General features: G+C 42.0%; 1 protein-coding gene across 2 annotated transcripts in view; it reads right to left on the bottom strand.

Annotated features, from left to right (window-relative positions):
* The window catches only part of cnot1 (CCR4-NOT transcription complex, subunit 1), a 30275-nt gene extending 5114 nt beyond the window's left edge, over positions 1 to 25161 (bottom strand). The window contains exons 1-47 of one of the 2 annotated variants that reach the window (XM_079809334.1): positions 25041 to 25161; positions 19312 to 19613; positions 18244 to 18351; positions 18035 to 18133; positions 17857 to 17925; positions 17720 to 17774; positions 17407 to 17610; positions 17112 to 17280; positions 16761 to 16887; positions 16535 to 16648; positions 14704 to 14874; positions 14464 to 14591; positions 14124 to 14364; positions 13916 to 14035; positions 13670 to 13792; positions 13014 to 13165; positions 12771 to 12921; positions 12482 to 12683; positions 12241 to 12363; positions 11726 to 11850; positions 11356 to 11642; positions 11164 to 11242; positions 10802 to 11032; positions 10572 to 10712; positions 10297 to 10476; positions 10080 to 10196; positions 8968 to 9078; positions 8784 to 8861; positions 8520 to 8697; positions 8292 to 8440; positions 7889 to 8185; positions 7658 to 7798; positions 6125 to 6229; positions 5915 to 6034; positions 5636 to 5830; positions 5213 to 5355; positions 5017 to 5125; positions 4103 to 4272; positions 3780 to 4011; positions 3435 to 3680; positions 3179 to 3342; positions 2723 to 2840; positions 2339 to 2440; positions 2077 to 2250; positions 1792 to 1986; positions 1466 to 1646; positions 1254 to 1386 (exon numbers count right to left, since the gene is read on the bottom strand). In XM_079809334.1, the coding sequence (XP_079665460.1) occupies positions 1254 to 1386; positions 1466 to 1646; positions 1792 to 1986; positions 2077 to 2250; positions 2339 to 2440; positions 2723 to 2840; positions 3179 to 3342; positions 3435 to 3680; positions 3780 to 4011; positions 4103 to 4272; positions 5017 to 5125; positions 5213 to 5355; positions 5636 to 5830; positions 5915 to 6034; positions 6125 to 6229; positions 7658 to 7798; positions 7889 to 8185; positions 8292 to 8440; positions 8520 to 8697; positions 8784 to 8861; positions 8968 to 9078; positions 10080 to 10196; positions 10297 to 10476; positions 10572 to 10712; positions 10802 to 11032; positions 11164 to 11242; positions 11356 to 11642; positions 11726 to 11850; positions 12241 to 12363; positions 12482 to 12683; positions 12771 to 12921; positions 13014 to 13165; positions 13670 to 13792; positions 13916 to 14035; positions 14124 to 14364; positions 14464 to 14591; positions 14704 to 14874; positions 16535 to 16648; positions 16761 to 16887; positions 17112 to 17280; positions 17407 to 17610; positions 17720 to 17774; positions 17857 to 17925; positions 18035 to 18133; positions 18244 to 18351; positions 19312 to 19413 (6959 nt within the window). In that variant the 5' untranslated portion in view covers positions 19414 to 19613; positions 25041 to 25161. The remainder of the gene's footprint in view (positions 1 to 1253; positions 1387 to 1465; positions 1647 to 1791; positions 1987 to 2076; positions 2251 to 2338; positions 2441 to 2722; positions 2841 to 3178; positions 3343 to 3434; positions 3681 to 3779; positions 4012 to 4102; positions 4273 to 5016; positions 5126 to 5212; positions 5356 to 5635; positions 5831 to 5914; positions 6035 to 6124; positions 6230 to 7657; positions 7799 to 7888; positions 8186 to 8291; positions 8441 to 8519; positions 8698 to 8783; positions 8862 to 8967; positions 9079 to 10079; positions 10197 to 10296; positions 10477 to 10571; positions 10713 to 10801; positions 11033 to 11163; positions 11243 to 11355; positions 11643 to 11725; positions 11851 to 12240; positions 12364 to 12481; positions 12684 to 12770; positions 12922 to 13013; positions 13166 to 13669; positions 13793 to 13915; positions 14036 to 14123; positions 14365 to 14463; positions 14592 to 14703; positions 14875 to 16534; positions 16649 to 16760; positions 16888 to 17111; positions 17281 to 17406; positions 17611 to 17719; positions 17775 to 17856; positions 17926 to 18034; positions 18134 to 18243; positions 18352 to 19311; positions 19614 to 25040) is intronic. The other variant, XM_079809335.1, reaches the window with a different exon arrangement.
* Positions 25162 to 25996: the final 835 nt, after the last annotated feature.

The following is a 25996-nucleotide window of genomic DNA, read 5'->3' as shown; positions in this document are numbered from 1 at the left end:
GTTGAATGAGAAATCGGGTGTTCCAATGAATTTGGTCCGTGCAGCTCTTAAAGGGCCGGCCCTAATATTCTGCGTGAAGCAGGGCAGGAACCTGGCGGCCAAGTGAGTTTAGGGTTTTTTAACCCTAAAACAAATGATAAAACAATGAATAGTAAATTCTGTTTTTTTTTTGCCATGGTATCGATTCAGTATCGGTATTGAGGTATTTTAGTCTGGTATCGTATCGAAGTCATCATTTTGGTATCGTGAAAACACTATTCTATATAAAAAGTATTTGCTGATATTCTCTTTTATTGTCATGTTGGTTTACAAATTTGTACCTTTTTACATTTTTACTCTTTTAGTTTTACATTTTGTCAAGGGCTTGTTTACATTTATACACTACTGAAGGCCAACGTTGCAAGTTAAATTAAATGTTTTTAAGTAAAATTGTTGAAAATTATTGCAATAAATGAATCGATAGATTAATCGATATAAAAATAGTCATTAGTGGCAGCCCTACTTGATTGTGGCAAATAAAGTGTAGCATTGTGTTTTAAATAAAACAAAACGTGTGGTAATGTCTTACTGATGTCAAAACCAAAGAGGTCTCTCCCTAAAGCTTTTATTCAGGATTACAGGGAATGGCTTCGATCAAAACAATAAAATGCAGCGTTCTCTCTTCTGCATCCGATAATCAAACGCATTTATCTCATAAATGCTGAAGCAAAGGAAAGAACTGCTATTCAGTTTGACAGCAACACTAGTGATTATAAATACTCACTACATATCAAACAATTTGTATTTGTTTAAAAACAAATAGTAAAATTATGCAAGCGAACGAATGAACAATGTCTTACTGACCAAATCTGACTGGAATGCAAAGACTGTTTTTCCATAACTTGGCACTTCAAAACATCTTGTAATCCTCAGAGGCATCTCTATCGTTTTGTTGCTGGAGTATTCCTGTGTTTGAGTCTGTCTCATATTTACTACAACATGACATGCGCGAATCCGTGGCTGGGGCTAAAGAGACAATGGTGTGGAAGTAGGCGTTGATTTTCTTCTGTGGGGGCAGTGTTGTCACACTAAGCTTTGGATTCAATAAAAGCTGTTTTGGACTAACAAGGAAGTTTAGTTCTGAAACGTTCAGGATATTTTTATAGTATAATGACCTCTTATACGTCAAATTTCAAAGAAATTTTGATTTCTCAATTCATGACCTTTTTTAATGAGTTTAAACCGTAATCATTTGTCAAAAAATAATGACATACCTGGTGATCTGCTCTTGAATGGCTTCAGCGTTGGCCTCGGCAAACAGATACAGCATGGTACAGCTAAAGTAGTGTGTGTGGCTGTTTGGATAACGTAGCTGATTGGCTATCGCATTCAGGAACAGATAGCGGCCTGGGAGGAGGAAAATAAGTCAATTTAAACTAAAACTAGAGAGAGGGGAGATTTTTAGTGAGATTTTTTTGCATCTCACCTTCAGTGTCTAGATCGACTGCGAGGTTCTGGAAGATGTCCATGTGTGCTGAGTGCGTGATGGTGCTCATGGAGGGAGTGCTGCCCTTGTTGTGGATGTGGGCAATGGCCTGGGTTCCAACGTACAGCACAAGAGCGTTGATCAGCTGGATGTTGTAGCGATTTCCAGGCTCGTTGGACACCTAAAATTGAAGGTTGATGAGTCAAGTTTGTGTTTAGACTCAAGAAAATAATTGAATTAGCCTCTTTGGACAGTTTTTATGAGAACTAATGAGAACTAATGTCTTACTGTCAAGAGCCAAATAATGCCACAAAAGATTAACTTACGGGTCTGTTGTGAACGGTTTTGTGATTCAGAGTGGCACCGTCTACCTGCAGGTTGCTGCGCAGCTCAGAGAGGAAGGTGACAGGAGAGCGGGTCTTGAGGTAGGAGTCAAGATCCTTCTTAAACTGGGATGGCATCACACCGGTGAAGTTGGTGAGGATGCGAGGAGCAATATTGATTTCACTCAACATATCCACCTGTTGGACACACACCGATCATTATACACACCACAATACTAAACCAAAAAGCATCACATATGATGTCAAATGTTGTGTGCAACTCTCTACCTTCAGATTAGGTGTGAAGGGGTCTGGAAGCCTCATGTTGCGGGGGAAGGCACTCAGGATCAGGTTCCTCAGCTGGATGCAGTTGGGCGGGATGACATCGCAAAAGCCATAATGGTAGTCGCACAGGAATTCCGGGAAGTCATGGAGCAGGACAAGCAGCACACGAAGTGTTCCCTTGGAGAATAGAGAGAAAAACGACGCAAGGTCACAAACTGACCTAGTGATCCACCAGACGGACTTTGAGGCAAGACTGTGTTAATACCTTGTAGAGAATTTGCATAGGTTTGTTGAGTTCAACATTCCTTAGGAAGGGTGCAAGATACTTGAACAAGTCTATCAGCAGCTGGGCATACATTGGCCAACCCTGCACGAGAGGAAAGAGACGTTTAATGCAAAGGAGGTAGTCAGCGATTGACTGGGCATGAATATGGGATGTGGAGCACCATCAGGAGCCCAATCCAGTTCCTGAAAGGCCACTCTTCTGCAAAGTTCAGCTCCAACAATTGCCTTGAAGTTTGGAGGAATCCTGAAGCCCATGATTAGCCGTTTCAGGTGTTTAATTATAGTCTGAGAAACTTTGCAGGAAAGTGGTCCTCTTGGAGCAGGATTGAACACTCCTGACATACATCATACAGCAGATACAGACCTTTTGTTGTGGTGTGTGCGCAAGCATCCTGGCAATGAAAATGCGGTGAGAGATGAGCTCCAGCCAAGCATACACAAAGCCAGGTGCTTTAGTCGGCCTCAGGATGTGGAAGGTGTTGCTGAAAGAGACAATGTCCTTTAATACTCAAAGACTGATCAAAACAGTAAAAGTGAGGTCAGCAAAACCTCTCAAAAAAGGTCATTATCTATTGTCAACAGTGTAGAGACGTATGAAGACGAGCTCACACAGAAGTCACTTTCAAAGCAAGCATGTTGGTAAATGCGACAAATCCATGTTACTAACATACCGTTGCCAAATTTGCGTGGGAAAAAGCTTTCACCTACATGAAATTCCCAACTACATGGATTCCTTTTGAAATGACTGGATTTTGCCCATGATCATTGGCCGAACGATGATAAATCTGACCAGATCTTAAGTCTAAAGCCGTGTGCTTACCAGAAGGCAGTGAGGGTCTGGAAGTTGATGGTCTCCAGCACATGCTCTGGTGCATTAAGCTCCAGCAGGAGCATTATGAAGATTCGGTGGTATGGAAGTTGCTGGAACTCCGTCTGCCTCACATCATGATCCTGGATCAACACACCCACCACAATGCCCAGAACCTGCACCATGACAAGAAATGCAACATTAAATCAAGATCTCCAAAAAAACAAGTCAACATTGAGCCACATCAAACCGCTGTAAGCATTCCAACCTTGTTGAGCAGGTTGATTTTGGTGACTGTGTTGGTGGCCTCTCCAGAGTGTTTGACCAGAAGGGCGATAAGCCGAACAAAAGCATCCAGGTTATGGTAGCACTTGGCCCTGATGATGGCAGGGCTGGTGGTCGGGTGCTGCTGTTCGGCTTGAGCGCGGTAACTGATCTCCACGCACATCTCTGTGCAAAGCCGGAAGAAGCGAGTGATGAGGTCGTCTGTCTTCAGGATGCCCTGCTGGTGCATCTGAGAAAGAACAATGCAGGTGTGAATGAAGCCAATTCTAGTCTTGAGAAACCACTCTTGGGACTTTTGTATTTTGAGTGCTCTTTAAACCTGACTAACCTGTCCAACAAATGCAGAGAAGGCCTTAGTGCTGTCTCTTCCTGCAGCTGCTGAGTGGTACAGGTTGACCCATTCTCTCAGCAGGTACTCTGCCTTCTCTCGAAGACCTGGTGGGTCGTCATACTCAGAGGCTTGAGAAATCCCAGAGTGCATCATAAAGTTCGGCCCACCATGGTGACGATCGATCATGGCCTCATAGTTGGAGCGGACAACATCCATCAGCTGGGGCAAACTAGTGGTTACACAGAAGTTGTTCAGGTTACTTAAACGTTCAGAAACTAAATGAACATTCAGTTCAACCAGTAGCATATGCGGTATCTTACCCTTCAGGAGCGTTGGCTCTGGAGTGGGCACTGGTCCTCATCAGCGTCTCGATGGTGTGGAAGAGATCTGCTTCTGTGATGTGGCTCACGCTGCGTTCGTCAACTAGCAGTAGCTTCACTAGCTGCATGGCGAACGCCACGGCCATGTAGTTCAGCCCGTTCTCCATGGACTGAAAACACAGAAGAGTAAGAAAATCTGTTTTAGTGAATTATTCATTCCAGTGTGTGCTTTGCTTTAAAACACAAGCTCTGTTGTATTCTGCGATTGTTTCTGAAGAGCGCAATTATGGTGTCAGACAATAAGCGCCTGAGAGTCTGTTATATTGATGCAGAAAGAACAAACCGTGTATGTGCGCACCCTAGATCACTGATCGCACGCTGCATTCATGTACAGACACACAGCAAGGATAATGTTTGATTTGTCATGTGTACAGTGTTGAGATTAGTAATCGTAGGTTTATGCAGTCAAAGCAGTTGATTTAGGAGTTTGGCGTCTCCGTGTGGTCTTGTTCGGTATCACAGCTCGACTCTAGCTGTTGTTACTCTGTACACATACTATACAATGCATTCTGTAACTTTTTTTCTGTACATTTTAGGTGTATACATTTATTTTAGAATAGAATTATACAGACTCCTTATATACAATTACTTTGTGTCCTTTTGGATTCTCCAATGATCCTTGAAGCTTGCAGAAAATACAGTTCTGATTGTTTACTTTGCTGGATATAGCAAATGACAAAATTAATGCGTTTAATGAGATAAATAGCATATGATTAATTTTACGATAAGTGTGCGATTAATCACGCTTAATCACACAACAGGAGTGTGATTAATCACGATTAAAAATGAATCGATTGACAGCCCTAGCTCATTTACATCGGTTTACTTTGATGTCCTAGAGACACCATCCTCACCTGAGCCAGGTGCAAGTCGTACTGCTGCATGTTGACCAGGTGGTTTCTGATGAGGAGCTCTACGGCCTCAACGTTGTACTTGTATTCATCTCTGCACTCAATCAGGCATCTGCCGGGGGCATAGAAGAAAAGGTCAGGACCTTTGAGAGCCATCTATGCCTGAGACAAACAAGTTTGTCACAATTGTAGTACTGACCTGGTGATTTGTTTGTTGCACCACTGTGGGCCGTAGGCACGACCGTCCTGTAGGGCTTTCAGCACCAGCAGGTGGCACTCCCTGTAGCTTAGCAACAGATCGGGATCAGCACCACTGGTGGCATCCAGCAGACCCTCCACAGCCTGAGAGAGCAAGCGAGCAAAAGAGATTATTAGATAGATTTAAGCGGAGACCATATATCAGGGGTGTCCAATCCTGCTCCCAGAGGGCCAATATTCATGCAGAGTTTATCTCCAACACATTAGCCTGGAAGTTTCTGGTGATCCTGACGACCTTTCAGACATTTCAGGTGTTTAATTAGGACTAGAGCTAAACTCTGCAGAACAGTGGCCCTCCAGGAGCATTGGACATAACTGCTGTATACGGTTGTTCTACAAGTTTCCCCCTCAGAGTTTATCTAACCTTTTGCAAAAGGGCCAGGGCAGCAATGCCATCACGGGAGTTCCTAGCCATGACAACTGCCTCCAGGAGGCTGCGTATGGCCTGGGTCTGTGGGTTCATGGCCAGTGCAGGTGGAATAGCATGGAGGTGCTGCTCCAGGTCTGAAATGCACTTATCGTAGATGTGAGCTACATCATCAGTGGGCCATGCCTGTTGCTGTAATGCAGAAGAACCACCTGTGAGTTACTTTCTCAATGTGACAACCAAACAAAATCTCTTCAAGAATGACATGGGCTGTACCTTCATTGGTTGGGCAAGGAAACCAGTGGGCTGAGACAGGTCATTACTGGGTAGGAATCCAGGAACATTTCGGGCGAACTCCTCATAAACAGCCAGCTGTTTAGGATCTACTCCACCAACCTGGAGAAAGAGGAGCAACACAGAATTTAACACTGTCAGAACAAGTATATCACCTCAATGACCTTTGAGAAGCTTGTGAAGAGCTCTCACCTTCAGTCTGATCTGCTCTGGCATGCGCTCAGCCTGATAGGTGAGTACCATGGGGTCACAGTAACGGCGGCCTTCTTGGCGAGCGTGCTTCCTCAGCTCAAATTCCTGCAAGATGAATAAATCAGATTGAACAGTCCTTCCAGAAAAATGCGGCTTTTTTTTGTGATTGTTGCGGGCAAAAATCCTTGATTATGCGGCACGTTTTCTTAAAAAATGCGATGAAAAATGCGGGATATTTATGCAATTTTATGCGATAAAATTGCGGGAACTTGCAAAAACTGCGGTTTGATGAGAAAGAGAAAAAAAGCACTACATCACAGAAAGTGCTGGAATATTTAAGTTCTCATCTTGTTTTATTGAAGACCTTAATAATGGCTCAAATTTACAAAACATTTAGTCAATCAAGTTCTGTAGCTTTACAAAAGGAATATGCTACAACTTCTGAAAAAATTAATAAATAACTTCCTGTTTTACAGATGTCGCTATACAAAACAGACATTTGAGTGCTTCCAATGCACAAAGTGCAATCTCTTAAAGGGTTAGTTCACCTAAAAATGAAAATTCTGTCATTAATGACTTCCCTTTATGTTGTTGGACACAAATTAAGATATTTTAGTTGAATTCCGATGGCTCAGAAAGGCCTCCATTGGCACAATGTACACTCTCAAGACCCATAAAAGGTAGCCTACTAAAGACGTCGTTACAAAGTCCATCTCATTACAGTGGTTCTACAATAACTTTATGAAGCGACGATAATAGTTATTGTGTGCAAAAAAAACTAAATAACGACTTATATAGTGATGACTGATTTCAAAACACAGCATCATGATGCTATGAATCATCGAGTCGATTCATGATTCGGATCGCGTGTCAAACTGCTGAAATACGTGACTTTGGCGATCCAACCCTCTGAATCGACTCATTGATTCATAACGCTTCAAACCGCTGAATCAACTCATTGATTCATAACGCTTCAAACCGCTGAATCGACTCATTGATTCATAACGCTTCAAATCTGTGTTTTGAAATCAGTCAGCACACAGGGAAACTGCTTTGCTCTTTTGCTGTTATTTTTGTTGGCCAATGGGAGTTTGTGCTTCATCATGGTTTCACCGGTATCTATGGTTTCTCCACGGGGTTTGAAGCTTTTCGATGACGTTCGCGTCGGGTAATCACGTCACTTCAAAACGTTCCCATGGCAATAGGCGGAAATGGCGGCTCTTGTGTGAAGTAAACGAACATTTTTCAACTTTCTGCTAATATATATGACTTTTTTGCAACGAAAATGCGGGGATTATGAAATCATGATAGCCCCGCATATTTTGCACGCGGAAATAGGCAATTTATGCGGCGAAAGTGCGGCGTATTTGAAAAAATGCGGCCCCCGCATGAATATGCGGACTTTGGCTGATTATGCGTTAAATCACGCGATCGCATAATCGCGTTTTTCTGGAGGGACTGATTGAACAGATTACACTAGACGTGACAAGTGCTCGACTGGTGTAACATTTAGGACCATGTGCAGGGACTTACAGTTGCCAGTCTCTTGTCCATCTCAGGTCCAGCTTTCTCCACTGCTGTCTTTTGAATAAAGCAACACGCAAGCTCACAGTTGTCCTGTGCGATGCGAGCAGCTGCCTCTTCCATCATCTCTCTCTGCTGGGGTGTGGGAGCCTGAAATGCATGTTCATCCAGTCAAAATTCTTAAAGTGACTAGGAAGGGTGTCAATTTTGAACGAGAGAACAAACAAAATTATTCCCTACCCTAAGAGCTGCTGCAAAGCTGTTCTTCAGGTTGGTGGCGATGCTCATGAGCAGCGGCTCTCTGCAGGTGATCATGGCCATGCCAGCGGTCAGGTTGCGCATCATGTGGTGAGCAGCCACGCGCATGTGAGACTCCTCTGAGTCTAGCGCAAAGTCCTTCCGGACTATCTGCTCGCAGGTGGTCATGGCGATCTTGATTGATCTGTCCACCACTGGGTGCACAAGCTCCTGTACGGCACGCTCAATTGCTGGTCTCACACACTGCTTCAGCTGAGGGTGGGCCTGCAGCAATGGGATCTATAAAAAAAAACAGTGAAGAAGAAAAAAGTAGTGTACAATTTATAAGTCTTCAAAAATAAAGTTGAATTGAAATTAAACTGGCTTGATATAGTGTGAGACTAACGTTAACATTGATGTTGATGTGTGGAGCAAGGCCAGCCAGGGCATACACATTGATGTCATGGTAGCTGAACTGTGGCGTGGGTGGCCCTGTGGCCGTACAGGCTGTGGTGGTGGCCGGAGTCGAGGGAGCAGCTGTAAATGAAACTGAGTCTACTGATGGTTAAACAGGAAATCAAAAAAAATATATAAAAAGTATGCAACTTACAATGTGCCTGTTTTAGTGTTATACCTGTAGTAACTATAGGCAGCAACTCTTCAGGAGGCTTTGTCTCTTTCTTTGGTGCAGAGAGCTGCTCCTCCAAGTTCTTCAGCTTCTCTTTGTCTCTCAGCAGGTTTCCTGGCTTCAGATCACTGATGTCCAGAGACAGATTCTTGCAGAGCACCTCGATCTCAAACTTGAGGTTAAGCTGTAACAAAAGAAGTGTGGGACTGAGTGAAAACTACACTAGACACTCATGTAGCATAATTTAAGCGTCAATGAGAAGTGACTGACCTTTAAGTCATGTTCTTGGTGGAGCTCAGCCAGTACATTCATGATGCCCATGGTCCAAGGGTTCTGCGGTCGGAAGATCTACAAAACACCAATTGTTAAGAGGTTATGTCCAGGTATTTGCAAAACTGGCCCACTCAATACCCGACAGCAAGATAAAAGAGAGGAGAGAAAATTGCATAATTACCACACTCCGCAAACTTGATTCCAAGACTTTGGCCACAAAGGGGACAACGTACAGTAACTCCTGCTGACCTTTCACATAAGCCTCCAGCAAGAGAGACTTCAGCTCCAGATCCTACAGAAGAGAGCAAAGCAATGCGGTCACACTGCAGGTATAAAAACAAAGGGTGCTCCGATTGATCGGCCGATAATAGCTTTGTCTAGTTTAATCGGTGGTCTCCAAAAAGGCTGATCAGATGACAACTCGGACAACAATTTTTCTATGCACAGCTAAAAATGCTTGACTACATTAACCAGTCTGGCAGTTCTCCCAGGTATCTGAAAAGGACAATACATTTGCAACATCTTTAAGGAGAGAGAAAATATTGCAACGACCCTACAGTAATGACAGCAAGAAACTAGGACCGTGCAATTTAAGTTTTCATTTCCTTCACAGCGGTTTCGTTCCTCCCTAAAAGCCCAAACTCAATGTCTGCGAATCAGCTAGATCAGTGATTGTCGTAAAATACAGTCTACTGTTGCTAAACTGCAGGACGTGCTCGATAATAAAAAGTGTTATAAAAACTGCATTAAGCCGCGAAAGTGATACTGTTCCCCAAGCGGCTTTCTATGTGCGTGGGCTCCAAGACGGAGAAGAAAACTCAAAAACACCAAAGTGAACTTTGAGCATGCCTAAATGGTCAAATACACACAGAAATATGTAAAAATGCCCAGCCCTGCGAGTATTTGCTTAAACACTCTCAGTGACTTATGTCTTAAGTAACAAACAGTTGAGAAATAAGTTGCATGTGTATCAGTATATTGGATCCTTGCATTCGTTCTTAGTGACAGCAGCCTAATATTCCTGCTGTCATCCATTTCATTAATATGAATCGAGAGTTGTCAATTCGTGATCCTCTCATCTCTTAACTTTGTTTATACTTAAAATACATTGTCGTTAAGAATTAAGTATTATCGGTATCTCTGATCATAATCGGCCAATATTGCTCGGTCGGCAATCTGTAAATCGGCCCCAAGAATCCTGATCAGAGCACCCTTAATAAAAACAAATTGGATTTGTTTTTTAAAACATCTATAAATGTTTCAAGAACAGGGGATTGACAAAAATGAACTCACTGTGTACAGGATAGGTTTGTTTTTAGCTAGGGTGATCATTCCAAGCCAGTGACCCAAATTCTTCAGCAGGGATCGATCTGAGAAGTTAGCAGCTGCCTTATCAGAGGTAAGAAGGACCTGACAAACAAAAAGGGACAACATGAAGTCATCATAACATAGCTATACCTCAGGTTTTATGTCAAACTTAATATTATGTTATATTTCAAAAAAGTGTTACCTTGATGTTTCTGTAAGTCTCATTGAGAACCATCTTAACAAACTCTGGGTTTTTCAGTGTGTCCAGGAAATTAGAATACAGGCTGTGGAAGTTGGGCTCAATGCTGACACGCTTCATGACCAGGTACTGAGAGACCCAGGGCATGAATTCTTCTTTCACAGTCTCTTTCAGCTCTTCCACCTTCAAACAAACAGCAAGAGATGGTTCCGGGGTTAAAAGCACAAACGTCTGGTAAAAAATGTCATGCCAATTATATAAATTGTAAAAACAAACACCTTTTGGGTCATGTTTGATTGGGACAAGTTGTTGAAGATGAACGCAATCTTCTCCTGAACGTTCTCTGGGGGCTCAACGATCCTTTCAGTTTGGTCCGTGGCCACCAACAAGGTGTCAATGTTTGTGGTGTTGATTGATGGCTGTGGAAGAAATGAAAACATCAAATAACAGTTCTGTATATGCAAAACATTCGGATGACATTTACGGAACAGTGACTACGTTCACTTACTGGCACGTCCTTCTTCGGTCCAACAGCTGTAGGTCTCGTGATGGTGGTGGTTTTGGCAGCAGTGGTGGTCGTGGTGGCTGTGGTCACTAGGGTGATGGCTTGGCCAGGTTGGGGGGCTTTAGGGGTCTGAGACTGAGCTTGAGCCTGGGCTAAAGCCAGGCTGCCTGGGGTGGTAATGGAGCCTTGCATCTTCACAGGAGGGTCTCTGGACTGCTGGCCATACTCTATATACTACACACAGAAAATTGACAACACACAACAGAGGACTTGTTTAGTTGGAAATTTAACCGTCTAGTGCAGAGTGAGAAATTATGGGAAGATGCTGTGGGCATATACCAAAATAAAATTAAAAACTAGGTTACCTCTTGTAAATGGTGTGGGAACTGCAGGAAATGGGCTATTGATGCCAAGTGCTGACAGTACTGGGGATAGTCCTTCAATCTGAGGAAGAGAGTGGCTCAGATTTAAAACAAATGCACAACTCAATATATCAAGATACGTTCCAAGCAAGATCTTTATTGTATGATGGCTGGGAAACAAACTAGTGGCAGTACCTATTTTTAAATCTATCTAGTGCAGCGATCCCAAAGTAATACATCTTTGATCCGAAAGGTTTGCGCAAGGCTTCCAGGACGTATCGTAAGGCCAAGCCCAGTGCCATGTACGTGACCAGGCCCTTCTCAATGATTCCCCCGAAGAGGCATGCGGTGATATGCAGCTCTTTGTCTGGATACTGAGGGAAGAATCGGTACTCCTCAAACAGATTCCTCAGCATGCAGTTAAAAACTTCCCGTTCCCGCTTGATGTTGGAGTCCTTAAATCTCTGCAGCATTTCCAGCACCTAGGTTGAAAGAATAACTATGAATGTGAAAGCTGAACCTGGGAAATTAGAGTCGAGTAGTCAGTTCCTTTTGCTAATCTCACCTCATCCACAGACATTGTGGGGTGTGGCGGATGGTTGTAGATGCGTTGGAAATAGCTGTTTGCCTCATCGTCAATCTCCTTGCTAAAGTGCTGGTTTGCCTCGGGCCACACCTGAGAAAGGTCAGCTACAACATAGAAAACCCTGTTACAACACTTTATGCATTTAAAAACAACTTAAATTTGTACAAAGATTGACCAAAGCGCAAATTCAGAAAAAACAAACAAAACAGAAATTCCTGGCAAACAGCTTGTTTTCCTTCATAGGTCTAATGGAAGAAAACTGATTATATTTTCACACGGATCCAAACTAGTTGCCAAGAACATCTTGCAGTAATGTGGACTGACCTGTATTTCCTCTTAGATTATAATGATACTTTTTTTGGCCCAGAGACACTTTGAAATGCATGTCAAAAAGGACTTTTGTGAGAAACTGAGGGCCAGTTTTGAGAGGAAATACAGCTTGAGGCGCCTGGCACTCTCTCAGCCACACCACCACTTACAGGCCTTCATCTTACTCTGCTGAAATGTGGGCGGGTTAAGCCCTGGTGTGCTCATCTTCCTGGTGCCAAAGGGGTCGCTGCTGACAGCGGGCATGCCCAAACCTGAGCCGATCCCAGTCAAGCTTGTGCTCAAAGGACCTTGAGAAGTTCAAGAAATGTTGAAATTCAAATGAATTTGTAATTGAAAATAAACCATGTTAAACAGTCGTTAAGCTTCAATAAGTTCTGGACCAGAGTGTACAAATTCACATGGTACCTTGGAGCTGCGAAGAAAGGGGGTTGATCCCTGGGAAAGCGGTGCTGGGGTTTGGGTTTGGTAGGTTTGAGAAGGCTTTGGCTGGGGACTGGGGGTTACTAAAGGCAGAGCCCTGCAGGCTGGGGAATCCTTGCATGCTCGGGGTATGAGAGGTGGACGAGACACCTAGACTCAAAGAGCCCATTGCAGAGAGCGGGTCCATCTGGAATACAACAGAACAGATTTGAGTATAACACAATAAAAATTACACTTATAGTCATCTTCGATCAGGTAGGAAGGTTGCAGTTACTTGAACAGGTGAGATAGCATCTAAGCTGCTGGTGCTGGGAGCTCGTCCCTTTGGCAGGACTCCTGGTGGTGGCTGCCGGGCCTTGTTCATCACATTGCTACAGTTGGCCACCATGGTCAAGATTGTCTCTGATAGCTCTTGGGACACATTCCTGCTCAAAGAAGGCAAAAAAAACAAGTGTTTAACTGCAACCCAAGCATTTTCTTGACATACTTAGAGACATTTGCAAGGCTTCATACGCACCCAGCACAAGACTGCAGACATGCAAGCATTGTAGCCAGTGTTTCAGGAGGAAGTTGAGCACTCTTCGGTTGGTCTTTCTCTGGGGCCAAACCACCCATGATAGAGGGACATCGTCTCTTCAGGAACGTGACGCACGCCTGGATGAACGGTTCCTGATGGAAGACAGAACACATACGTTTTTCATGTACATTTGCTTAGAATTCAAATACACTGCCATTTTTGGGGTCTGTAAGATTTTTAGTTTTTGGAAAGAAATATTTTTTTTCAGTAAGGATATATTAAATTTATTAAAAGTGATAGTAAAAGGCATTTATAAATGTTACAACAGATTTTATTACAAAATTTCTATTATAAATACTAAGCAGCATGACTCTTTTCAACATTGAAAACCAAACCAGAACACCAAACCAGCATATCAGACCGTGTGACACTAAAGACAGGAGTAAAGGCTGCTGAAAATGTAGCTTTGCTATTTTAATATTTTAAAATGTAATTTATTCCTTGTGATGGCAAAGTTATTTTAAACTGCAAAAACTCAATTACTGCTTTCAACGAATTTATCAAAGAAATGCAGCCATGGTGAGCATAATTTCGCTTTTTTATTCTTACCGACCCCAAACTTTTGAACAGTAGTGTAAATATGAACGCTCACATACCCCGTGCTCTCGTATTTTGTCAGTGAGCCATTTGTCAAGTTTGAGGTATTCACGGCGAGAGGCAAGTGCAGCAAGGTCAATAACAAAGGCAAATGGAGTACCATTCAGCAGCATCGATAGAGACTGCAATGGACAGAATTTAAAAACATGTTTCAGAACCAGTTTTGCAGAAGAACTGTTTCTCAGTTCCCAAACCTATTATCTTGTACTCATGACAGAAGGTGCAGGAGCTGAGGAGATTGGTACCTTCAAGTCCTGAGCCACATCCAGGATGCGAGATAGCTTGGCCTGGTCGTATTGCTCTCCTCTCATGTACCACTCGGCCATAGAGTGCATGATCAACTGGCGGATGGAGGGGGACTGGCCCTGGAATCATAACACAGGCACATATTAGTACGCAGTGACACCATAAAGAAATTTTGTACCTCTTCAAACAGATGTCAAATCCACCCACCTGTCCATGCCAGGCGTAGTGCAAAATGATGGCGGAGTTGGGGTGGTTGCCCAGGAAGATGGGCATGAGAGTGGAGATGAGCTCATGACGCAGGGTGTGCCAGGAGGTGCTGATCTGCAGCAGCGCCAGCACCAGCATGTCCGGGCAGTGCTTGATGGGGAAGCTGAAGAGCTGCTTCACCTGTTCATAATGCCCAACTTCAGAGAGGCGCAAGAGGCTCTCCACTAGGTCCAAGCTCTTCCTGTTAACAAAAGTGAAAGGAGAAGACATTAAACATACAAATACAACAAACAGTCACTTTTTGGAAAGACTAGATTGTCTTAAATGGCTGAGCACTAACCATGTGGCTATTTCTCTGTTGTCATCCTCAGGTGGGGCCTTCAGGATGTCAATGGCAACCGTATGACAGGGGTAGTCAGCGAAACAGAACACTTCAGGACTCATCAGGGAGTGCTGAATGAACGATAACTGGAGAACAGAACAGCAGGGACTCAATATGCCATTTCATTTCCTATGCAAAGTTCTGGACGAGTAATTTAATGATTGATTTGGCGACAATTGCTAATAAACCATTTTTTACCTGTCCTTCTGCATGCTTCCATGGTCTGTAGATGAGATCCACTGGGAACACCTCCATTCCCAGACCCCTTTGGACCCCATAGACCACTATCTGAAGGCCCTTACTGTCCCGGATCAGAAAGCCTGGGTGATCGAGCTCATAGGTCACCTCTTTAAAATTCAGATTGGGGTTCTGAGGAAAACAAGCAGAGTCAAATACAGGAAAAAATATGGGACAATTTAGCTGCCAGCCAAATAACTGACATTTGACCTGGTAAAGCATTTAAAATTAGAGATGCATAATTAAAATAAAATCAAAATCATAATATGGCTTAGGGTGAATATCCAATTGCAAAGACTAATATTTACTATATACACTCACCTAAAGGATTATTAGGAACACCATACTAATACTGTGTTTGACCCCCTTTCGCCTTCAGAACTGCCTTAATTCTACGTGGCATTGATTCAACAAGGTGCTGAAAGCATTCTTTAGAAATGTTGGCCCATATTGATAGGATAGCATCTTGCAGTTGATGGAGATTTGTGGGATGCACATCCAGGGCATGAAGCTCCCGTTCCACCACATCCCAAAGATGCTCTATTGGGTTGAGATCTGGTAACTGTGGGGACCATTTTAGTACAGTGAACTCATGTCATGTTCAAGAAACCAATTTGAAATGATTCGAGCTGTGTGACATGGTGCATTATCCTGCTGGAAGTAGCCATCAGAGGATGGGTACATGGTGGTCATAAAGGGATGGACATGGTCAGAAACAATGCTCAGGTAGGCCGGGGCATTTAAACGATGCCCAATTGGCACTAAGGGGCCTAAAGTGTGCCAAGAAAACATCCCCCACACCATTACATCACCACCACCAGCCTGCACAGTGGTAACAAGGTATGATGGATCCATGTTCTCATTCTGTTTACGCCAAATTCTGACTCTACCATCTGAATGTCTCAACAGAAATCGAGACTCATCAGACCAGGCAACATTTTTCCAGTCTTCAACTGTCCAATTTTGGTGAGCTCTTGCAAATTGTAGCCTCTTTTTCCTATTTGTAGTGTAGATGAGTGGTACCCGGTGGGGTCTTCTGCTGTTGTAGCCCATCCGCCTCAAGGTTGTGCGTATTGTGGCTTCACGAATGCTTTGCTGCATACCTCGGTTGTAACGAGTAGTTATTTCAGTCAAAGTTGCTCTTCTATCAGCTTGAATCAGTCGGCCCATTCTCCTCTGACCTCTAGCATCAACAAGGCATTTTCGCCCACAGGACTGCCGCATACTGGATGTTTTTCCCTTTTCACACCATTCTTTGTAAACCCTAGAAATGGTTGTGTGTGAAAATCCCAGTAACTGAGCAGATTGTGAAATACTCAGACCGGCCCGTCTGGCACCAACAACCAGGCCACGCTCAAAATTGCTTAAATCACCTTTTTTTTCCAATTCTGACATTCAGTTTGGAGTTCAGGAGATTGTCTTGACCAGGACCACACCCCTAAATGCACTGAACCAACTGCCATTGATTAGATAATTGCATTATGAGAAATAGAGCAGGTGTTCCTAATAATCCTTTAGGTGAGTGTATATTGCATATGCACTCTGCTCTGATTTTTGTCGCTTATAACATGCATTTGGGAACTCGACATGTACCAAACATCTTGCCAAAGCGCTTATAAACTGGTATTAAGTGGTTTTCTACCAACATATCCATTTTTGCCAAATAATGTTGCCCGACAAACAAGCACAGCAAAAGTTTAGCTTTTTTTTAAGTGCAACATTTTAACTTGCAATTCTCACAATATTTTCCCCCCAAACTGTGCAGTCCCACCTAATATAATGAGAATCTTACCACTTCTTTGACCACATCAATCAGAACTTCAACATTCCAGGTGTGAGCCTGAGAGCCATCACTCTTGTCCTTCCCATCACTCCAGATCCCTCCGCCCACTGGATTGGAAATGGACTACAAATAGAGAAACCAGTTACTCAAACCTGCTCACACTCCTTTGTTTAATCTAGCTTTGTTACAATAGAATTCCAGCAGCAGCTAAAACAGGCCCAGACAGGGAACGTACCTGTAGGCCAATGCCGTCGGACAGCCCGGAGTGAGTGCGGGCCATCATGCCCAGCACTCTGGCCACCTGACTGGCTGTGACCTCTCGCACCCCATACTGCAGGATTATGTTCCTGCACTCTTCAAGACTGGGGAAACATCAATCAATCAATACATGGGATCCCTTTAAACATCAATAGCACATTTTTGGTGTTTTTCCAAGAGACAAAAACTTTATACCAAGTACACAAAACCTTTTTCTATACATTAACCATATTCTTGGCAATAGTGCATGCCAAAATTCTTTGGAATAACATGAGGGTGTGCGAATTACATTTTAGGTGTTTTTTTTCTCTATTTAAATGGTTAATACCTTGCACAAAAGCCATAGCCAACTTCTTGCATGAAGTCAGCAAGGGAACTCTCCATCATGGTCTTGTTTAAATCTCCAGAGTCTGGCAGGATCCTGTCCATGAGAATGTCCCGTTTGTCAGGGTACAGCAGTGGTGCGAGCACCACAGGACAGCGCTCCTGCGGGAAATCTGGGACACAAACAAAAACATAGGACTAAATGACTCTGGCGCACAGCATGAGAACCGATTCCAATCTGGAGAACCAGCCAAATATAACATGCAAGAAGCGATCTTCTAGTAGATTTTTCCACCAACCTCTGCACAGTGTTTTGAGGAACGCGTCAATCTGCTCTTGCCCGACTCCGCTCGTGCCCTTCTGACCGAACAGAAGATGGGAGAGGAGCAGATGCAGAACCTCTATGGCAATGTCCTGGAAGCCACCTTCCTGATTCCCTCCGAGGTCCGCGTCCACGTACGAGCGGAGAAGGTCAGGGAGCTTCTGCTTCACAAATTGAGCAGCTGTGAAAGAAAGCAACCAGGGTTTGTTGCGCCGAAAAAGTTAGCAAAGCATCCAATGCCGCAGAAGTGAAACTGAAACACAAAAATAACTCAGGAAGTTAACACTTACCAAACCCTCGAAGGTCTGCGCTGCTGGAGTTCAGCAGAGCAAGGCCAAAAATCACCTGGTGAAAGCGATAGATTTAGTCCTTGCATTCATTTGACGAAAACTACTATTTTTGACTATTGTGAAATACATTGGCCTACCTCTTGAACCTTGCTAAGCTTGAGAACTTTACTCAGCTGAGTAAATAAATGAGGTGAGGGTTTCAAACTCTACAAAGAAGCAGACATACAACCGATGAACTGAATGTATTCTAAAACAACCACTTAATCACTTGGCATTGAATATAAAAGGTTACATTTGAAAGGCAGATGAACAAACCTTTTGATAGTGCAGGGGATTGTCAATGGCGTAGCAAAGCGTTGAAATAAAATTTGGTTTCGTAATAAGAGACACACACTCCTGGATCAGAAACTGTGTCTGAAGCAAATAAGAGATGTGAAATAACACGTTAAACAAATACTGAAACTAATATGCTTTTATTTTTGATAAACTGTCTCCACTTTCAAAACAGAAGCTACATATATTACCTGGTGGAAATCTTTGCCACTGCTTTTACCATCGCCACTGAAATCCACATGGGAAAAGAGACAGCGAAATAAATGCCGGTCTGCCTCAGGGCCGTGACGATTCACAATCTGAGAAAAAGCGACGCATCAAATTGTCAGTACCTTTAGTTCGCTGATGGAACTAACAATGTTCACTTTATGTTCCAGGTTAAAAAACTGCCATGTTCAGACTGCCAGCAAAAATACATTTTAGGGCTGTAAAATCAATTAAATCGCATCTAACATAAAAGTCTGTTTACATAATGTGTGTGTGTATACATAGGCTATTACAAATCTGTATATACACACACACACACACACACACACACACACACACATTTATATGCATGTGTATTATGCATATATACACAGACGCACAGGAATATACATTTAAATTTGTAACTTTGTTAAATTAGTACATTTTACACATTCACACATTATGTAAACAAACACTTGCTAGATGCGATTAAATCACAATTAACCGATTTTACAGCCCTAATCCAAATGGGTTTTTTAAAGTCTGGACAGCAAATAAAAACCCCACATGAAGTCAGATTTTCAAATATGATTCAAACCAACATATCGAGGTGGTTTGAAATAGGATTCCAATCAGATTTTTATAGATGCGTCTCAGTCTGGATGCTCAAATGGGACTTCTAACGTGACACACAACGATAAAATCAAAACTGGTGATGGAAATGCTGGTATTCAAATGGTATGTCCAAAGATTTCGTCATTTCTCTGTGCGACGGAGGAGTTCTGCACCTCAACTCGACAGGGTGCTTATTTGGGGAGCAAGATGATGCACTTCCATTTTTCCTGAACCGTTTTGAAAGCCTCGTCTCATACGTGGGTATGCCTACGTATTTACCAAAGCAACCCATGCAGATAGGTTGGGTAAGTCTGGACACACAAATCTCATTTGATCACTTGCAATTAATAATGTGGACGGTCTGCCTGAAAAGATCTGATTTGAGAAAAAAATCCAATTTGCCTGCAGTCTGAACATAGCCTAAGTGTATTTAGGACATCAACCACTAATGCACTCACATGTTGTATTTCCTGCTGGCTGGCTCTGTAGTTTTTCTTAGTTAAATTGTCCACCAGGTAGCTGATTTGAGACAAAGCCAGCGAGAGCGAGTCAAGATTCATTGCTGGTTGGGGCGGAAGCAGGCGGCCGAGCCCGGCGCAAAATCACCATTATTCCCCTTTAGTCACTTCAGTGATAGGTTACTTCTGTCGGTCCCCCCCCCCCCAAAAGGTGTGAAAAGTGTCTGGTGTCCAACAAGCAGAGTGTCTGGGTGGATGCTGATTCCAAGTAAAGTCCTTCAGTGCAGTTCTTAGTGTAACATCTGGACAAAATGATAAATAAAAAGCAATTAGAATGGACAAATTAAAATAAGAGCACAGTAGATATTCAGTTGCTGCATAAAACATTCAACAATATTTCCAGAACACGTTAAAGGCACAGTTCACCCAAAAACAAATGGTCATTTACTCGTTTCAAACCTGTATGACCTTCCTTTTATATAACGCAAAAGATGACAATGAGAAATGCGTTGTTTGTGGTCCATATAACATTCATCTAAATAAATTATTTTGGGACATGACTTATAACTTGTGCTACACATACAATGCATTACACTAGGTCTGCAACTAACGATTATTTTGATAATCGATTAGTTGGTTGATTATTTTTCCGCTTTATCGATAAATCGGATAAAAGCCCAATTTTTTTTTTGACAAAACACTATTCCACAAAACACTATTCCACAAAACACTATTCCACATCCTGTAATAAAACCATGGTTAATTGTCATAAGGGTATATTTGTGCTATACATTGTGTGCAAAAAAGTTACTAAGCAAAAGGACAGTTTTAATACCTACATTAAAAAAAGAAAACAATGCCGATGTTACCAGATAAGAGGAACGTTCTGCAGGAACACACATTCGCTATAGACAAAGTAACCTGTTACTGTAATTTGTTTATCCTGTAAATAAGCTATAAGAAACGTCTTACTACTTACTACAGATACTACCATCATAAAATACTTGAATTACATGTTGACTTTAAACCTAAATTTAGCGTCCATCTGCAGATATTTCAGCTACATCAATGTTTTTGCACTGAATATTAATTGTCACCCCCTCGACTGCGTTCTGTATGTTTGACGCGCATGCACACACTGTGCCAACGCTCGTTCAGTGACTGAGGACGCGGCTTCATGCAAAATTTAAATACTCACGTGAATTAGTAACATTTACAGATATAACCTGTAAAATGAACGTTTTGCACCGAGGACGCACACACATCTGTCAAAGCGAATGACAGGGTATGTTAAATGCTAATGCATTAGCTTGAAGCTTAAAATAAAGAATTCTCATGTTTTGGGCAGCCTGGATCATGTACCTTTCCCGCGTTTGGTGGAAGTTTTCCATGCACAGAGGGCAGACCCGACTAATTGGTAACGAGAATCAATGCCGATGATTTTCATTATCAATTATTATCGATTAGCTGTTGCAGCCCTACATTACACAGTCTAATGCAGCGGTCGGCAACCTTAAGGCATGGGTAGGGATAACTACAATAGGCAACCGAACGGTTTGTCAGATCTGCGTGCTAGCACAGGAGTAAAATATCACTTTAATTGTATTAATGGCACCTAACTTAAGAAAACAGGCTGTGACACTATGAGGGTTGATTAGCTAAAAATGTACATACTAGGGATGGAACGATTCAGTTGGAGCCAGCTGAAAATCGATACAAACGTGTGACGATTGAAGTCGGTTGAGATGTTAAACGAATCGCGATACACGTTTTAAACAGCAGGTGAAACCATATACTGTGACCTCGCTTTGCAGGCACGATAGCAACGAGCAAGTTGTAGCTAGTGTTACGGACTGTGCATGCACACTGGCGCGAAGAAGAGCGAACTCAGTGAATGTTTTCAGCTCATTCATATGGAAGTTAAGCGCGAGCGCACCTGTGACAAGCACGTAGTTTACATTGACTCATTCAAATCGGAGGTATGGCTGCATTTTCACTTTCCGAAAACTAATAATCACCACAGTGAGAGGCTCCAGTCACCTCTGTCTGCATGTAAAAAGATAATAGGCCAAACCACACTGACCAGCGGATTTGCAGCCCCACTCACGGAGTCAAGGGCGATTGCCACAGAGATCACAAGGAGTGTTTTTCACAGCGAAAGATACAAGGCTCTGGATTCCAGGTTCTTCCTCATCAAGAAAAAGACCAGCGCGAGGATGTATTCCACCGACTGAAGGAGAAATCTTTACCATCTCTCTCTAAATGTGTACAGGGATTTCCCCCCCCCGATAATTTGTTGATTATAGCATTTTTATCTAAATGGGTTCTGTTTTTCTAACTCTTGCAAGTGTAATGATACAAATTCTGATTAAAATCTTGCCTCTATAACAATGTGAATCCCATCACTGTTGTACTTAAATTTCTGCTATTCCTCAGTGCAGGACGAGGGTGAAGAAGGAAAACACCATTGGAAGATCTCCTTGAAGGGACTTTGAGGAATTTTAATCGAGTTATTTGACATAAAATATATATTTAAATTTACAAAGAAATATGCAGAAATTTGCCTGAGAAATAAAAGGACACATATTTTATAATTTGTCTTAAATCTCATTTTGTTATAAAAAAATTGAGAGAAAATCGTATCGTGAAATTAGTATCATGAATCAGTTGAGTGAACCGTTACATACCTAGTACATCCATATGCAAGTTTGAGGGCTTTTATTTAAATTAAATATATACACCTCTTTCAGCTTTTTGCAGTTTTATCTACTGATACATGATACAGGTCTTAACACCCAATTAGCTTGGAGAGCGCGGTGAGTGCTTTGATTGATGTTGGCAAGCGTGCCATAGGTTGTCGACCCCTGGTCTAATGTATTAGTCTTATAAGATTATTTTATCACCCGACATCAGTCTGATTGCCCCTATATAAGGAAAGCTTGCACAGTCGACTGCATGAAGTGTCCCACATTTCCCCCAGGTAAATTAAGGGTGCTTTCACATTGGCAGTTTAGTTCAAAACGGGGCAGTTTGCAATGAAACATTTCTAGTGTGAAAACGGTCATGCAAACCCGGGAGCGCACAGGGGTAGCGAAGCCTAGACTAGCTGAAAGAGGTTATCTGAGTTTGGTTGCACTCTATGAAGCGATTCACGTGAATGTGAAAGCAACATGGACTCGGGCGTGCACTTGTTCAGGAAAAGTAACCTGTGCATGCCGTTTAACTGATGACAATGTTTTTTATTTCAATAAAACGCATGTAAGGGATGATATTGTTGATGATTAAACCCAAGTGTTGTTTACTCTGCATCGCATAATAGCAACAAATTAATAAAAAACAATATATTGACCGTGTTTTGTTTTCTATCATGCGGCATGCACGTTTGATATTGCGGAAAGTGGATGCAAATGCACCAATGGTCCGATAGAATAGAGTTGAGTGAAGTTTGAACACTATTAACACCACAAAATGAACAAAATGGTAGTGGTGTAACGATAAGCTCATGTCACGATTCGATATATATCATGCACTCACGATACAATGATTTTACGATACACTAAGACATATGGTAAAAGGTTAACAAAAAATTTTTTCTGTTGATTAAAATGCTAAATTTGGTATTACATTGGGGGTGGAAATGAATATTCTTGGACTTGGTGCTGGTAACCCAATGCACATGACAATGGTGACACCAGAATATAAAAATATTCATGATTCTGAGGCTGAAAATACTGAATTATGCTTGCGCGCTATCACTGACAAGATATTTAAAATAATGTAGGACACTATTCTACTGGTAACATAAGATATTTGGCATCAGGACCCACAAATATTCCCCCATTGCAATATTATACATTAAACTACTATATAATGTTGAATATGTATATTGAAGTACTGGCACTAAAACTCTGTAAACCATCACGTAGTAATTTTCCTTTTAAATGAACTATTCACAATACATATTGCCACAATACATGATACATACGGTTTCATTTTTGTTTTGCAATATATAGTGTGACACGATATATTGATACACCACTAACAAAATGGTATAGAATAGTGCATAAGGATACAAATTAGGATGCAGGTTTGGAAAGCCATAAGGGTGGGCAAATAAAAAAATTGTTTTTGGGTGAACTGTCCCTTTAAAAACTTAAATCATTAAAACCTTACAATGTACCAGTAAATTGAACCATTTGAAATAAAAATACAAAAGGCTTCAGAACTCCAGTTACACATTTTCTGTCACTTTCTGTTATATTTTTAACGCGCTTAGAGGAACTGAACGGTGCAGCTGCAAAACCGGAAGTCTCTCACAGGCCTTGACTAAAGTTGAAGGGTCGCACAAAACAGAGTAAATAAACCTTTAGTACGTTCGGTTCCTGATACATTAAAGCTGCCAAGAGATTGCAGGCACATTTATGATAAAATAGATGTATGAAGTGTGACGTTTTGAAACCTTAAACAAGCAAAACTTATTTCCACAACATAAAGCCGTGTTTTCTAAACTCATTTAACTGCTGAAGGACTTTTCTTGAAAGTTTGAGTGTAAACAAAATACAATAGAAATAACAAATTTAGGGCAGTTAAGCAACAATAAATTATAATTTCAGTTTCAAACACTAGACATGTGAAACAACACAGATGACTACTGAAAACGTTAAATAATTTGAATAGAAATTAACCTGCCTTACAAATAAGTAACTTGTGTTGTTTTCACGAAACAGCTCCTAACAACAATTCGACATCAAACGATCAAACACTCCCAGCCTGGCTGTGGAAAACACCGTTAGCATTACTAGTGCTAACTCGTCTTTAATCTAAGTTGCTTCTTTATTAATATCTACATAACTTTGACACGAAACGCCTCTTCTTGTAGAGTTATCACCTACTCAACTAAATTATCACGAAATGAACACCCGATAGCTTTTTAACGACCAGTTCTGTCAGATTCAACAGCAGTCATGCTAATCCAGAGCTGGCTAGCAGCTAAGCTAACAGCCTAAACCTCATTGTTTCGAACGGTGACGAGCACTAGCCTGTTCCCAACATGCTCGTCGAGGTCTACACTTAGCTGACAGGACCAGTCTGCTTGTTTGTTTTGGGCATTAAATGTTAGACATGTACAACAGACAAGAGTTAAATACTGGCAAACACTTCCATAGCATACAGTTCTAGCATCAATATTGCTCAAATCTGGCAACCAAACATCTTACTTTTGGATAAAGGCGTATTAAATGCACTGATAGTTGAGTAAAAACAATTTAGTATACATGTAAGATAATGTGAATCAGTGCAAGTGAACATAAGCAGTCACGCATGGTTTGCATACGGCTACACTGCTGTCGCCAGGGCCTCACTCAACACATTTATATGGTTGGAGAAACCGAGCAAGGCAACAAACTCGCTGTCTAAATCACTCCAGTGACCATGTAGCTACAGCGCTCACCACAAGAGCCTTAACGTTACTTATATTTATGCTTTCAAAAATCCATACAAATCATCGCATCCACCGAACTACCACAGACCGTTAACTGTGATCGTACCAGTACGCGCAGAGTCGTTTGGGATTTTAAGACTTTTTTGCCGTTAAAACCAACAAGGTAAGCTACACGCTAAGTAACGAGCTAACGTTAAATTAGCCGAGCAGAAAACATATAAGCAATTAATATCTTCAGCTATTTGTAAGATTTTGGCAAAAACCCCAACACGGTGAGAGGACGTGTTACCTCGATCCTGGAAAAATTACGAGCGGATGATCATTTTCGTCGTATTTCTTCGTTCTGATCTTGACTGATAAAAGGTCGCTTTCTCCCTCGGTTCGATTTGGATTTTTCAAAATAAAATGGCGACTGTCACGGCACGCGCGCGCACCTAGTGCGGTGCTTATTGAGCTCGCGCACGACGCACGAGCTCGAGACTACGCAACATATTAAATGACGCGCACTGACACTCTCTCTCCCCCCCCATGCGCACAAATGGTGCAAAGTGATAGAGGCTTCGCGCAGATGCAAACACACACCTGTTGCTGTGTGAATGGATTGCCAATTACGAATAGATTGGATCTCTGCTGGGTTTTTTGCAAGAATGTAATTTCATTTTTTTTTCTAAATAAGAATGTTTTATCTTTGAAAACATCCGTTTATGATTGTTGTAAAAACGTAAAAACTTAAAACAATAATGTGAACCATTACAGTGAATACAATGTTTCAACAAAGTTAATAAATTGTGAAGTAATTCTGTGATTTTCAGTCGTGTGTAAGTAAAATAACGTTTGTAGTTAAAGAAATGCTTTCTAGTTATGCTCAGCTGTAAAATATCTTATAATTTTATATTTATTTTATTACACAAATACATACACATATATGCACACACACACACACACATACATACACCGATCAGGCATAACATTATGACAGGTGAAGTGAATGAACCGGCGACAGGGTCATGGGCGGCTGGCTCTCCCACAAAGTAAAAACGGTTCAGGGATGGTTTGAGGAGCACAACAAAGAGTTTGAGGTGTTGACTTGGCCTCCAAATCCCCCAGATCTCAATCCAATCGAGCATCTGTGGGATGTGCTTAACAAACACGTCCGATCCATGGAGGCCCCACCTCGCAACTTAAAGGATTTAAAGGATCTGCTGCTAACATCTTGGTGCCAGATACCACAGCACACCTTCGGTG

This window comes from Gobio gobio (assembly GCF_949357685.1).
Source record: "Gobio gobio genome assembly, chromosome: 25".
Taxonomy (NCBI): domain Eukaryota; kingdom Metazoa; phylum Chordata; class Actinopteri; order Cypriniformes; family Gobionidae; genus Gobio; species Gobio gobio.
The sequence above is the reverse complement of the archived record's forward strand: the minus strand, read 5'-3'. Positions and strand labels throughout refer to the sequence as shown.